We start from the raw sequence: 14630 nt of genomic DNA on the forward strand, positions 1-14630 counted from the left end.
AAAAAAAGATGAGAAAGAAAGAAAGAAAGAGATATGAATCAGCCCTACAAGAGAGAAGGAAATGTGAAAGAAAGAAACAGAAGAGAGGTCAGGAGAAGGGAGAAAGAAAAAGTGAAAAACAAGAAAAAAAGAGAAAGAGAGGAAGAGTGAACTAGGGAGAAAGAAAAAAGTAAAAGAAGGAACAAAAAAGTGAGTTAGAGTAGGAGAGAGATCAAAGTAAAAGGGAGAGAAGAAAGTAAAAGAATGAGAGAAGAGAATAGAAAGATAGAAATAGAGGGAAGGAAATAACAGTTAAAAAGGAAAGAGAAAGACAGAAACTAAGTGAAAGTGAAATATATATATGTGTGTGTGTGTGTGTGTGTGTGTGTGTGTGTGTGTGTGTGTGTTTGTGTGCGTGTGGAGAGAGAGAGGAAGAGAGAGATATTGCATATTAAATGTACAGTCCACTCATAGCAGTGATGGTCAGGCAGGCCGCTGTACTGTACACTTTAATTATATGATTTATTCCAGTGTTTAACTGCACCATCAGGTATTCAGGCCTCGTTTCTGAGCCGCGAGCGCTACATGAGACTCAGTCAGTGCTGTAGAAAAGAGCCGGAGGCTTCAGGAAGAGAAGATCGTCCTCCTGTAAACTGCAATCTGTGTTTACTGATCACGACAGGCCGCTGTGTTTGAGTGAGAGTGTCTGAGACGCTTCCTCAAGGCCATTTCAGAGTCTCTGAACTCAGCAGAGGAAAAAATCAGAATCAGTGGTGTGAAAAGCAGCTGCAGCTTCAGAAAAAAGACTTAAAACATAAAGCACATATAATAACCAGGTCACTTATCAGTTCAGTTACGCTTTATTCTAGTGGTCCACTGCAGCTTATCTACACAAAAACATGTAGAGAAATAATCTGGTGAAATTTGATTTTGCTGTATTGTGCTGTATAAATATAGTGCTCCTTCATAAACAGCATAAAGAGAACTGTGGTCCAGCATTAGCTCAAAACGTTCTCATCTCTCAGTTCTGGCCAGATGTTAGAAGCCCTAAAATAGCATTTACAAATCAACACTGTCAAATCCTGTTAATTATAAACTACAGAAGCGCGTTCCTGTTACTTAGAGGGGAGAAAAGATTTGGGTTTTGTTTTCTCTTTATTTCTGGCAGCAGCGTGTAAAAATACTGACTTATTTTCCCAAAATAGTGACATATTGTGTCAAAACAAAGACAATATTAAAATACTAAAATCTCATACTAATTCCAAATTATTTGGACATAATTAATTGCTATCTTGAAATGTGATTACTTACTATCTTTATTTGGACATAACATCTTAAAACCAGTATTTCAAGATACTAAGTCAATATTTAGAGTCAATAAGTTATAAGTTAATATTTTGAGAAATTAAGTGTTATTTCAATATACAAAGTCAATATTATGAGAAATTAAGTGATCATTTCAAGATAGTAAGTCAATATTTTAAGACAGTAAGTTATTTTAATATACTGAGTTAATATTTTAAGACAGTAAGTTATTATTTCAATATACTAAGTCAATATTTGGAGAAATTAATTATTTCAAGAAATTAAGTCATTATTTTAAAATATTTAATAATTTTTTTTCGGATAGTCATTATTTTGCCATGCTGCTGTCAGAGTCAGAGCAGGAAAAAAAGTGATTTTTTCCTCCTGTGTTTGGTAGGAATGAGCCTTCATAATAACAAACAGCATCAGCTCTATGATTAGAACCAGTTTTGGGTTTAGGGTCTGGATTTGGGGATTAGATTTAGGTTTTGGGTTGACATTGAAAGAGGAATTACACCAATAATTCAGAATTTGCATAATTCAATCGTTAGGATGTAAACAAAGTCAGACGTCGCGTTCCTATCACCACCGCTGTGAACAATTCTGACTCTGTAAGTTTCTCTAGAACAGAGCATTTCACACCAAACCACTCTGAATGACTCTGTTTTTATCATAACCATTAAATTATACAGAGATCTTGAAAATTCCCCTATTAGTCCCCTACATTAGTGTAAAAGTAAGTGTTGAATAGTCAAATAGATATTAGGTTAAAGACAGTTTAATATAAGGTGAACACCTACAATGTCATCATACAGTGGACCATCAAAATAAAGTGTTACATTGGCAAACAGAGAAGCAGCACAGACATGCAATTCTGGAACAAAAAGGGAATGATTAAATAATTTTGTGAAAATTGTTCCCTAAACAGTACCGAAGGCCTGTGTTTGGTAAGCTGGACTTGTGCTGACCCCGTCCCCAAGGCACTATTAAAACCTTATCATATCTGCGGCTAAGCTAAACCTCCTCTTCACTGCCACCTGGGCCATCTTTAGTTCAGGGATAGGTTGGCAAGAAATCTGATTTGCCCAGTTTTTCCTTTTGCCCCAAATGTAGTCGATCAGTCAAGACGTGTGGTGTCTGAAGTTCTGTGCTGGAGCTACGAGGCTAATGTAGCTAATGAGTAACGTAAGCTTATAGTCTCCAGTAAGCATTGTGTTAACTGCATGCCTGAAGAATTAAACAAATTGTTAAATAATCTCAAATCATCATCATCATCATCATCATCATCATTGTTATCATCATCATCATTGTTATCATCATCATCATCATCATCGTTATCATTGTCATCATCAGGGTGCACAATACAGACCTCCTGTCTTTTAGCAGCACTGGGTGGCACCGTAGCAGACTGGCTCACCCAGTTGGTCATTCATAGCATAGCAACTGTAACTATGCCTGAGATACTTCTAAAAAACTATACAATATGTCGTAGTATATTTGTAAAATCTGAAAATTAGCCCAATTTCTAAAGAAACTGGAAGGAAAAGTGTGACTCATTTTTCAAACCGAAGACCAAAGAAGATCTCAATTAATGTGTGGAAGAGATTATTAACAAACTAAAAAAGAGCATTTCCAGAAAAATTGTAAAACCAAACATTTTGTTGCCATTAAAGCATTAATGCCACTATGGTGAGTGAGTTAGCAGTCTGTAAACACTGAAGTAGCCAGCCGACATGGGTCCCACCCAAATACTAAGGGGTATTTCGCACACTGATCATCATCATGGTATTCTTTATTTAAGCTTGGGATTACACAGATCCTCATTTTCCATGTGGCCGAGTGCCATAGGGAGAATGAAAAGCTAGAAGAAAACAACCAAAAAATTTAAGAAAACAGCCAAAACATTTTGCACCACTAGCTAAAAGCAGCATTGCCAAGCTCATTAAACAGCCTGGTCTCAAGATGAATTACTACATATTTGACTAAAAGACTATTTCCAGGATTCGTACAATATGTACAAAATTCACTTTTCGTGGATATACACATTCATGCATATAAAGCTTGAGGGACCGGAAGTGTAATAGAGTTCCTTATGTGGCTTCAGGCTTTGTATGACATGCTTACCTAATAGCTACATTAGCCTCATAGCTCCAGAGCGAAACTAAAGAAGAAGAAACAATAACACTTTATGTGAACCTTGCTGCATAACATTCACATAACATTGACATAACCATGACAGATGTCATATGGTCTCATAAGCTGTCATGACAGATTATGTCCAGTAATATAACAGAGCCAAAAGTTCATTACTGTTAAGGCCACTGTATGACGAATGCACACGTAGCATCATCCAGCATGGACCAGCATCGCTGGTCAACATCAAAACCAGTGTCTCTGATGCTGGTAGGCTAGTCAACCAGCATGAACTAACTGAGCTGTGCTGTTTTCATTAGCCTTTGTATTGTTTATCTAAAATGACTGGCTGCCTTTCTCTGTGTAAATTTCACACTGCATGTGATCTACTGTTGCTTTCTGTGGTCTCTGTATGGCTTTGATTTAATGTAGTAATGGCAAAATGCTGAGAAATTGAAGCATGCTCAGAGTCAGCTTCATGAAAAACAATCTGGTGGCCTTGAACTGTCATGGCAGATGTCATTGTTTGAGGTCATAATGACACATAGTAGAAATTAGCATGATGTAGTCTGTCATGACATCAAACATTATGGTATCAGCCCTGCAATTACTTTGATGACTACACAACACTGAGTATGCTGACATGCATTTATCTGATTATTTAAGTGGTCATGTAAACAGCATACTCTGATTTCTTAGATTGGATTAAGGCCTAGAAATCTGATTTAGGACTCTGATAAAGAGCATCCATGCATGTGAACTCTTACTCTGATTTCTTTCATTTCTTTCAGTCTGCGCATGTGTGAAAACAGAACACTCTTCCAGAAACAGCAAGCAGAGTTTAACACAGCACCCACGAGACACAACACAACACTTTTGGAGCGATGCTGAAACCAACTACATGCCAGTTACTGCCTGACTCGTGTAGACCTGTAGTTCTCCCATTATCTGATTATTAAGTGCATGTAAACACCTTGAACGAATTTTTGACAAAATCCGATTTTCTGCAGTTATCAGATTATTAAGTGTACGTAAACATACACACTGTTATGTTACTGAAAACAGTCTGTCATGACAGCATAGAACATCTACCACGACCAAGACATGATTATGTCATTGTACATTTACTCTTTAGTGCAAGTTTGGACGCCCTATGTTTTGTTTCAGATTTTTCTGCATATTTTAATACACAATTACCATTTATTTGCTGACTTTAACATACTGGGGGAAAAATAAAACATAAACTGTGGCTTGTGCACCAGTTATGGCATATTAAATAACTGTTTTTTTTTTCAGTAGGTTACACTTAGCAAAAAAATAGAAATTGCGATTTAAAATTTGCAGAAAAATACTTAAGTATGTTTTCTATAGAGAATGTGTAACTTTGTTTCGCTTAGAAAATCAATAGTAAAATCATGTAATGTGACCAAAATTTTGTATTCAGCTGTGTAGTTTATATGTACAACAAGGCCTAACAGTGTTGCTAACTAATCACATGCAAGTACATGCTATGTTAGTACAGTGCAGACATCTCTTGCAAATCTATCACTTCTTTTGAATATAGGGAACCAGGCACAGCTGGGTTTTCTTAAAATATATGGCATAGGAGGATGATCTTTTGCCTTCAGTAAGAAACAGAAGTATAATATGGTTTCACATAGGAATAAAGTGAAAACCAATAGGCCCTTTTCACATTTCTGCATTTTTTCTACCGGAAGTTGTCATTGCAGGGTAATGTTGCTTCCACTAAAGCAATAACAATAACAAAGATGACAAGCAGAGCGTGTTCAGCTCACTCAAGTGTTCGAATTTGAAGCAAAAACAACCAGTGGTTTGTCAGCTGACCATGAGCAGAAGAGAAACGAGTCTGTGCATTTAACAAAGGAATAAACTTCATCATACGGAGGAAAAGAACCTCTGTGTCAGCATTTCGGCACTGCTGACTAAAGTTAACGTGCAGTTCGTGCTTTAAAGTTGCTGCTGCAGCCGCTTTCAGAGGAACAGTTTTCATTTTCTACCTCAAAAGCTGTCGGCATCTGAGAGAGCGAGTAAAACGTCTACAGCAGCACTACAAACCACAACGGCCCAGCGTGCCTCCCTGCTGGTATGTGTGCATCTCTAGCTTTTTGTCAACTACCTAGTTATTGTTAGCAAGCTGTTTCAAGCTAACAGGGCTAATCTAGCATTTTGGTTATGGTTATTTTCACTTGTCCATTGACAAAGCATTTACATCCTTTATTTAGTTTGGACTCACACGTTGTTGTGTGTTTGGTTCTCCAACCATTCTGGACACATCCTTGAATTCCAATCTTGGCAACTATGACAAAGATAAAGTGACTCACCTTTCTGTGGTGAGCTGATGTGATACGAACACCTGTATTTCTAAGATTAATAACTGTCTATAAGGCAATAGTGGAACTTGTTTTACCCAGCATTTACGCCATTCCATTTCTTGTGAAAAGGGCCTATTAGACGAAACAAAAGACAGCTAATTGTGGTAGGTTGTGCAAGTGTAGGTATTGTATACAGTAGTTATTGTCATTTTTGTGCTATCAGGATGGAGTTTTCAGGTTGAACTCATAAAGATTGTGCATTGTGTGCATCTAGTTTCACGGCAGGACAGGCAAATATCATCAACGATGTGTTAGAATAAAGCTCAGATGCAAGCTACGTCAGTATAAATCATCTCCATTTCCAGGACATGCTAATGCATGCAGAATTGATATTGGCTCTGAATGCTGCTGACAGCAGCCAGTGAAAATGCCTTCAGTTTTAGGGCCAAGAGCCTCTGGTGCAAATTTAATATCATCAAATGCCGCCCTCATAAATATAAAACGAAAAGTTAGCCAAGTCTTTTTCACTCAGGCACTGGGTATCTCCATGTTACAGCCCCTTTTCTTTTGCATCTCAGACGATGCTAAAAAGGAGAATTAAAGGATTTTCATTTTCACTTATCATTTTCATTTTCGCTTGAGAAATTAAAGAATCATTCTAAATAGAAATGTCTCCCAGTGGGATCGTAGTTGGGAGCTTACTATTCTCATGCAGACGTGATTGTCTTGTTTCAAGAGTTTCTCCCATCACATTCATTTGGCCATGCATTTGCATTTGCATGCAGTAAAAAGATACAAAAACTCTTAAAACATCCAGCTAAACATGATCATGTGCCATACTCTAATGTACAGTACAGACATCTCTTGTAAATCAATCACTTCTTTCGAATATAAGGAACCAGGCAGGGCTGGGCTTTCTAAAAATATACAGCGTAGGAGGATGATCTTTTGCCTTCGGTAATTAACGCTTAGCTAGAAAGGAGTACAGAAAGAAGTCCAACATGATTTCACAAAGGAATAAAGTGGAAACCGATTGGTTAGAATAAGGCCAGACAAAAGCTGATCCCTTGGCATTGCCAAAAAAAAGCGTCTTTCACAATGAAAATAATAGGCTTGTTTGTAAAACAGCTCTCTTTTCCCTAATGGGGAAGACTGATGCCAATTTAGAGGTGCAGGTGTTTCCGGGTGATACTGTCGCCTAAAAAAAACGCATTTAGCAAGAGTGTAATAGCTGCTATAATGTGGAAAACAGCATGATCTCCCGCAGGGGTACACTTAGAGAGCTGCTACAAAAAAAAGCATTCTTGTGAAACTCTAGACCATGATGGGCTTATTTTGTGTTTTGTGACAAACTTATTGTCTTAAAGTCCCAGAGAATGCAGTGTAAAATCTTATAAGTGCTTGTGCAATACTAACTTCGAATCATATATTAAACATTCAGCAAAGTGTGGATGAAAAAGACACTGCTTAAAAACTGCTGATCCTACGTATCTGAGAAACATTTGGGTGTGGCCTAATATTCTAATGAGTATGCTTGATTGATATGCCTCAACCCAACACAGCCAGCAGTGAAGCAGAACTCAACACAACTTTGCAAGCAAGCAGAAGCATATTCTACATATACATTCAGGTCCATAAATATTTGGATGCTGACAAAGGTATAGTTATTTCAGCAGTCTAACACAGCATATTGGGGTTGTTCACCTGTTCCATGGCAAGGTGCATGTTATTCCCTCATTATTCTGCTTTAAAGTGAGCTGTACATTCTTAAAAAGAAAGAACACACAGTTGGCCAGATCAAGAACACCCTCTAGGAAGTCAGCACATCTGTGTCAAAGTCAACAATCAAGAGAAGACTTCACCAGAGCAAATACAGAGGGTTTGCCACAAGATGTAAACCAAAAACAGGAAAACCAAAAACCATTTACAAAAGCCTGTACAGTTCTGTAACTACATATTATAAACAGATGAGACAAAGAATAACTTTTACCAGAATGATGGGAAGTGTAAAGCATGGAGAAGGGAAGAAAGTGCTCATCCAAAGCATACCACCTCAGCTGTGAAGCATGGTGGAGGTAGTGTTATGGCGTCAGCATGTGTGGCTGCCAATGGAACTGATTACTTTGTATCTACTGATAATGTGACTGCTGACAGGATGAATTCTGAAGTGTAGAGACCTCTATTATCTGCTCAGATTCAGCCAAATGCTTCAAAACTCACTATACAGCACTTCACAGATGCAACTGTACGGAAGCCAGCCAAAACAGTAAAAGCCTGGCAGAGCATCACCAGCTAAGAAACCTAGTATCTATGGATTCCAGACTTCAGGCAGTCATTGACTGCAAAGGATCTGCAACCAAGTTTTAAAAATGACAATTTAATGTATGATTTTTGTCCAATTACTTCTGAGCCCCCTATAAATGAGAGGCTTTGTATGAAAATGGTTGTAATTCCAACATTGTTCAACTGAATTGGATGTAAATATTAAATTAATATCAAATAAAAGCTGACAGCCTGCATTTTGAGCTCATATTTATGACTTAATATTAACCCCAACATGCTGTGGCAGACAGCTAAACTAACTTTTATAGACACTACTGTGTCTGTTAACTAAAACATCCAGACTTTATACAGAAGGTGTGATTCTTATTCAGTTTACTGCTGGATGTGCATCCAGGGAATGGCTGGTCGGCTGAATGAACAAACAGAAGGAGATGAGGTAGCTTGATAGCTCAGTTATGTGTGCTAGGTCAGCTTTCGCTTGGTTGTTAGCTTTCGCTCACAACCTCTTGAAGAGAGGGAGACCGCGATGGACGTGGCTTTGTACAACATGTGTGCGCAGGACAAGCCTAAAAAGCATGATTTTGATTGGTAAGGGTACTGCTTACGCAGGAGTGTCCGGTTTGCACCAAAAGGGGAGACCATTTATTTGTCACTAGTATGTTATTTATAGGACAAGCAAGACCTACTTAAAAAGGAAACATGGGTTTAGACTCCCTGGGACTTTAAGGATTGACATTTGCTTATAGAAATAGAAGAATCACCCTCACGGGGTCATTAATATACAACCTGTTCACAAATGTCCCAGCAAGTTTTAGATTGTCTTGAAAAGACTTTAAATCACTTCTTAGGAAAGACCTTTGTTGTATATCATTGTCTATTTTGTATTGTGTGCTACAAAAATAGATGTGTATAATATTCAGCATCCAACCTGTGCAAATACTGTCTTAAAATGAAGCCTGCTTAAAATGAGGCAAGTTACACTGACTTCCTCCGTAAGCGGGGGAATTCTTTAAAGCTATGCCCAGGAGAAAGGTTGCTACCCGGGGAAGAAAGCCCAGTGTTGTCTCTGGTCAGGGAATCCCCATGGATTCTGTAAGAAATGGAGTTGTAGTAGACTGATTTGATGTGGCAGCTGGGATGCTCATGTTGGGATGGGATGATGCTGTTGCTCAAGCCAAGGCGGTAGCAGACATAGGAGTAGAAGGAACTTAAGCAAGATTGCTCATGGGATGGGCTTGAAGGAAGCCGAGGCAGGGTCGGACGGGAATATCTTTCATCCGCTGGGGATGGAATGAGGTTGGTACAGCTGGTGCCTTCCTCCATTGGCAGAAAGAGGGTACTATGGCTGTGCCTGTCTCTTCCATCAGCTAGGAATCCCAGGTTTTGACGTCTCTTCATTGAAGCCCTTTCTTGAGCATCCCTTCTCTCATCTTCGCTATTCATCGTCAGGAATCGCAGCACCACCAAGTTAAGGAAGGCCCCGATCACCGTCAACCCAACCAGGATGTACATGAAGCTGAAGACCACGTATGGTGTCTTCTCCTGAAGGTCCTCATTCTTCTGCAAGGCCACAAAGTCTCCAAAGCCAATGGTAGTCAAGGTGATGAAGCAATAGTAGTAGGCATGGAAGAAGGTCCAACCTTCAAAGTGGGAAAAGGCAGCCGCTCCTACACAGAGTGTCCCCAAGCAAGACAGGAAGCCGATCAGAACCATGTTCTCCATGGAGACTTCCGTACGCCGGAAGCCAAGGCACTGCTTGGCTCGGTGGAGGAGGAACCGGACAAAAGTGTTCATTCTTTCACCCAGGCTCTGGAACATTACCAGGGTCAGAGGGATGCCCAGGACAGCATAAAACATGCAGAAGACCTTGCCAGCATCAGTTCCTGGAGCAGCATGGCCATATCCTGCAATGAAGGAAGGCCACAGTCAAACAACTGATGTACATCCTCACTGTCCTCTTTTTTAGAAACCGCTACCTTGTAGTGCCACCTTGCTGGTGCATAGTTAGAGACTGATTCACAGAAACCTCAGCAACACCTCTGTGTCTGATACATTCATACGAGCACAACATACACTACCATGTCAGTGTCACTGCTGTGCTGAGAATGGACCACCATCCAAATAATATCTGGACAACAGCACTCCTGTGGTCAGAAACTGTCCAACAATGAATGAGGAGGAGGAGGACTGATAAACTGCAGCAGCAAATGTGTTACGGTCTGTAACTGTATGCCTGCATAGTGGAACTATAAGGCAGGTGTTTCTAATAAAGTGGCCAGTTAGTGGAAGTACATGATGTTTCTAACAAAGTGGCTAGTGTTTGGAATTACAAGGTAGGTGTTTCTAATTAAGTGTCCAGTGAGTGGTAGCACAAAGTAGGTGTTTCTAATAAAGTGGCCAGATAGTGGAAGCAGACGATGGGTGTTTCTAATAAAGTGGCCAGTGTGTGGAACTACAAGGTAGATGTTTCTAATAAAGTGGCCAGTTAGTGGAAGTAGAAGGTGGGTGTTTCCAATAAAGTGTCCAGTTAGTGAAAGTAGAAGGTGGGTGTTTCCAATAAAGTGTCTAGTTAGTGGAAGTAAAATGAAGGTGTTTCTACTAAAGAGGCCACTAGACATATGTAACAGTATAAGTAATATTTGTCCTTTTGACATAAATTAAGAATATTTTAAGAGTATCTAACTTATTATTAGATGTTTATTTACCTGTTTTGAATTATTTTATGTAGTGAAACTGCACCCCAATAGTGAGTATTGTACTGTAAATTTACATATGTAAATGTTCACTTTTAATTACCAGACTTACAAATATATATTTTTAGCTAATATAAATAAAGTAAAACTATATTCAAACTCAATCAAATATTTAGTCACCATGTTTTGCACTGTATATGCATAAAATACCTCAAGTAAGCATTTTAAATGGAAATACAGATTTTACAGACAGTTTAATTTTGTCCATAATTTGCACAAATGTGAGCTTAACAGTTTTTTATTAAATCTGTTTGTTATATTCTATAATGCCATGCACTGCAGCTCTACATTAATCTCACCATGATTTGCTGTGGTATAACAGCCAATGTTATGAGATGATTTTCACAGTAAAATAATGAACACAGTAAAACATAATATTGCATTAATAAACAATGTAGATGATCTTATAACATTCTTACAAAAATCTCAAAATCAAAAATTGCCAAGATATCATTTCTTACAGTGATTACAGTGCATTAAAGCCAAAAATGGTCATGCATGTCTGAACAACCAAGAATATTAAGGCAGCTTTTCATCCTAGAATATACATTTCTGCAAAACATCATGGAGAAACATGCCTTCAGAGGAACTATGCCTCAGTCTACCTATAAAACAATAATTCCACTGAAAAATTCTGCTGGATTAAATTATTAAGATGTAAGTCATTGTTCACAGTGGTGGTGATAGGATGTCCACCTCTAAAAGCTCCCTCACAGAAAGCTATTACATGAAATGAATATGAATATGCTGAGAAAATTTTGGCTTGAAACACATTTTCAGACCCATTCAAGGTGCAGGGCTACACGCAGGTTGCAGTTAGGAAAAACAGACCCTAAAGAAAACTTTTCCACTATTTTCCCATCATCAACGTTCCATGTAAAAGCTGGGAAGACGTGTAGGTTCACTGGTGGTTTTAGATAAATAAATATGTAAATAAATATCTATATTTGTGTTGTAGTCATGGTGACCCCTGGTTCCTATCAGTACCACTGTACAGAAATCTGAAATATTTCACACCAAACCACTCTGGTTACATCTCAGCCACTGAATTATGCAGAAATTTTGAAAAATTGGTGGAATTTCCCTATAAACTCATTCTTGCCTGTGGTGGTGTTGGTATTAAACTGGACTGTGAGTGATGCTGGTTCGATAGCCTGGTTGGCAGCATCATCTGTCAGCACTCAAGCCGGAATGATGTTTCTAATAAAGTGGCCACGCTGGTGCAGCAGACCAGATGGTGAAGCGCGTGCAGACCTGTGGCTCAGCAACTTCTAGAATATGAAGGAATCTACTCCTCCTGTCCACTGTGTACGTCACCAAAAGGACCCGAACTTGCCTATGGTGGTGATGACGGTGATGGCGAAGTAGAAGGAGCCGGCGAATTTCCACTGGCGGCCGGCGCGGTGGGGTTCCGCCTGCAGCACCACCCGCTCGATCTCGCGGTAATCCTCCTCGCTGAAGCGGTACTGGCGCTTCATCTCGCCGCGCTTCTGCTCCAGCATGCGCTTCCTCTCGCTCTCCGTCTCACTCTCCAGCGCGTCGAAGACGGCGGCGCCCACCAGCAGGTAGGAGAGCATGCAGAGGATCAGAGAGAGCGTCCGCACCGTCTGCTTCTGCATCGCACACTGAACACTCACTATCATAACCAGAGAGAGAGAGAGAGAGAGAGAGAGAGAAGGGAGAGAGAGGCAGAAGGAGAGAAAGAGGGAGAAGGGGGAGGGAGAGAGAGGAAGAGGGAATGGGAGGGTGAAAAGGGAGAGAAAGAGACAATGAGGAGGGAGAGAGGGAGAGAAAGAGAGAATGAAGGAGAGAGAAGCGAAGGAGAGACAAAGAGTGGCAAAAGGAATGAAAGGGTGAAAAGAGAGAGAGAACATGAGGGAGAGAGGGAGTGAAAGAGAGTGAGAGGGAAAAAGGAAGGAGATAGAAAGAGTTGCAGAGGGAATGAGAGGGAGAAAAGAGAGAGAAAAAAAAGAAGAGGGAGTGAAACAGTGAGAGAGAAAAAGGAAGAAGAAAGAAAGTGAGAGAAAGAAATGAGAGGGAGAAACAAGAAAATGTTGAAGAAGTAAGGGAGAGAATGAGAAGGGAGAAATAAAGAGAGAGGGGAAGTGGATAAGAGAGGGAGAAAAGAGAAGTAGAGAAAGGAGGAGGGAGGACAGAAACAGACAGAAAGAGAGAGTGTGTATGAGAGAAAATTAGAGTGTGAAGGAAAAGGGGAAGAAAGAGAAAAGAGAGAGAGCAAGACAAAGAGGGAAGGAGAAAGAGAGAGTGAGAGAGAGAAAAGGGAAGGACAGAGAAAAGGGTGGGGGAAAGAGAAAGAGAAAAGAGGGAGGGAGGGAGGGAGGGAGAGAATCAAAATGTGAAGGGAGAGAAAGAGAGAGGAAAGAGCGGAAAAGAGGGAGGGAGGGAGGGCAAAATCAGAGAGTGTGCAAGGAGAGATAAAAAGTAAGAGAAAGAACAAAAGGGGATGAAAGGAAAGAGAGCAAAACAGAGAGATACAGAAAGAGAGCAGGGAGAGAGAGAGAGAGAGAGAGAGAGAGAGAGAGAGAGAGGTAAAGAATGAGGGAGGAAACGAGAGGGAGAAAATAGAGTGAGAGGAAAGAGGGAGGGAGGAAAGGATTGAGGGAAGGAGAGAGGGAGAGAACAGGGAAAGAAAGAGAGAAAAAGGGGAGGAGGGAACAAGAGGTAGAAAAGAGAGAGATAGAAGAAAGGGGGAGGGAGGAGAGAATACGTCCATTTCTGCTGGTCGAAGCTTCCTACAATGAAAAGCTCCTTGCTGCTTTTTTTGAAATGGTATAAAAATGGGGCTTCATGCTTTTTGATATGACAGCAATAATATATAATATAATACCATTTTTATTCTTATTTATGGCAGTAATTGTGTTACCGTATTTTATTCCTGAGGAAATGATGTGCACATTTGAATCATGTGAAGTCAGTACACTGAGTTTCTTTACTAGCTGTTTTGTGCAAATGCAACTCTTCCAAAACTAGAACATTGGTACAAAATAATAGTGTTTGTCTTAGCAGAAAATAAGAATGATGATCAGCTTGGAAAAGAATAGAAGGGAAACACAACTGAGAAACATTACTGCGTGTGTATTACTGCACCGCTGTCCATGGTGCTGAAATACTGTTAATGAGACCAAGAAGCTGCCGGTGTTCTCTAAACAAAGGACTGACCACCTCAGAGTCCAGACCTCAGCATGTTTGGATTTCTTCAGAAAATAATCAACCAACTTCTAAGACTGAACTTTGGAGGTGTGCCTGCTGGTTTCTTTGAGAAACGGAAAGCGAGTCTCCTGAAAGGAATGGGATCCTAATTTGATAGCTGTTGAGGCTTCTGTGTAATTTTCTGTGAAATATGTTTTCTGCTTTTTTCCTGATGCTGGAAAATGAATAACTTGTACTTACAGGGGAATTCCACTCATTTTTTGCACAATTAAACCTTCTGCATAATTAAATCACTGAGATGTAAACAGAGTCATTCAAAATGGTTTGGCATGAAATGCTCTGCTCTAGAGAAACTTACCGAGTCAGAATTGTTCACAGTGATGGTGAAAGGAATCAAATGTCCACCTCTAAAAGCTCCCTCACAGAAGGTTACTACATGAAATGGTTATGAATATGTTCCTTAGTGACTGAAACACTGTTTTACAATAGTTCTGCAATCAGGTTTTGGCTTAAAACATATTTATTTTAATCCATTCAAGGTGGAGGGATACATGCAGGGTGTCTTAAGGCAAAATAGTCCCAAGTGAAACCTTATTTTTTCAGATTTTCCACTATTTTGTGGTTTAAACCATTTTTTGGTTTAAACAGTTATTAAAACGGTTAAGCCGTTACT

General features: G+C 39.6%; 1 protein-coding gene across 1 annotated transcript; it reads right to left on the reverse strand.

The window, feature by feature from the left end:
• Positions 1–9008: 9008 nt before the first annotated feature.
• kcnk15 (potassium channel, subfamily K, member 15) lies at positions 9009–12405 on the reverse strand. The gene is made up of 2 exons (XM_036591796.1): positions 12123–12405; positions 9009–9937 (listed from the first exon to the last, which is right to left on the reverse strand). Exons 1-2 carry the CDS (start codon positions 12403–12405, stop codon positions 9009–9011), a joined length of 1212 nt encoding a protein of 403 aa, XP_036447689.1.
• Between the last annotated feature and the right edge of the window lie 2225 nt (positions 12406–14630).

The sequence above is a fragment of the Colossoma macropomum genome, unplaced genomic scaffold, assembly GCF_904425465.1.
Source record: "Colossoma macropomum unplaced genomic scaffold, Colossoma_macropomum, whole genome shotgun sequence".
NCBI lineage: Eukaryota > Metazoa > Chordata > Actinopteri > Characiformes > Serrasalmidae > Colossoma > Colossoma macropomum.

Coding starts and splice junctions, on each gene's coding strand:
- kcnk15 (XM_036591796.1), bottom strand. CDS start 12,405: ATGCAGAAGCAGACGGTGCGGACGCTCTCTCTGATCCTCTGCATGCTC. Junction 9,938..12,122: donor CACCGTCATCACCACCATAG/GCAAGTTCGGGT, acceptor CCTTCATTGCAG/GATATGGCCATGCTGCTCCA.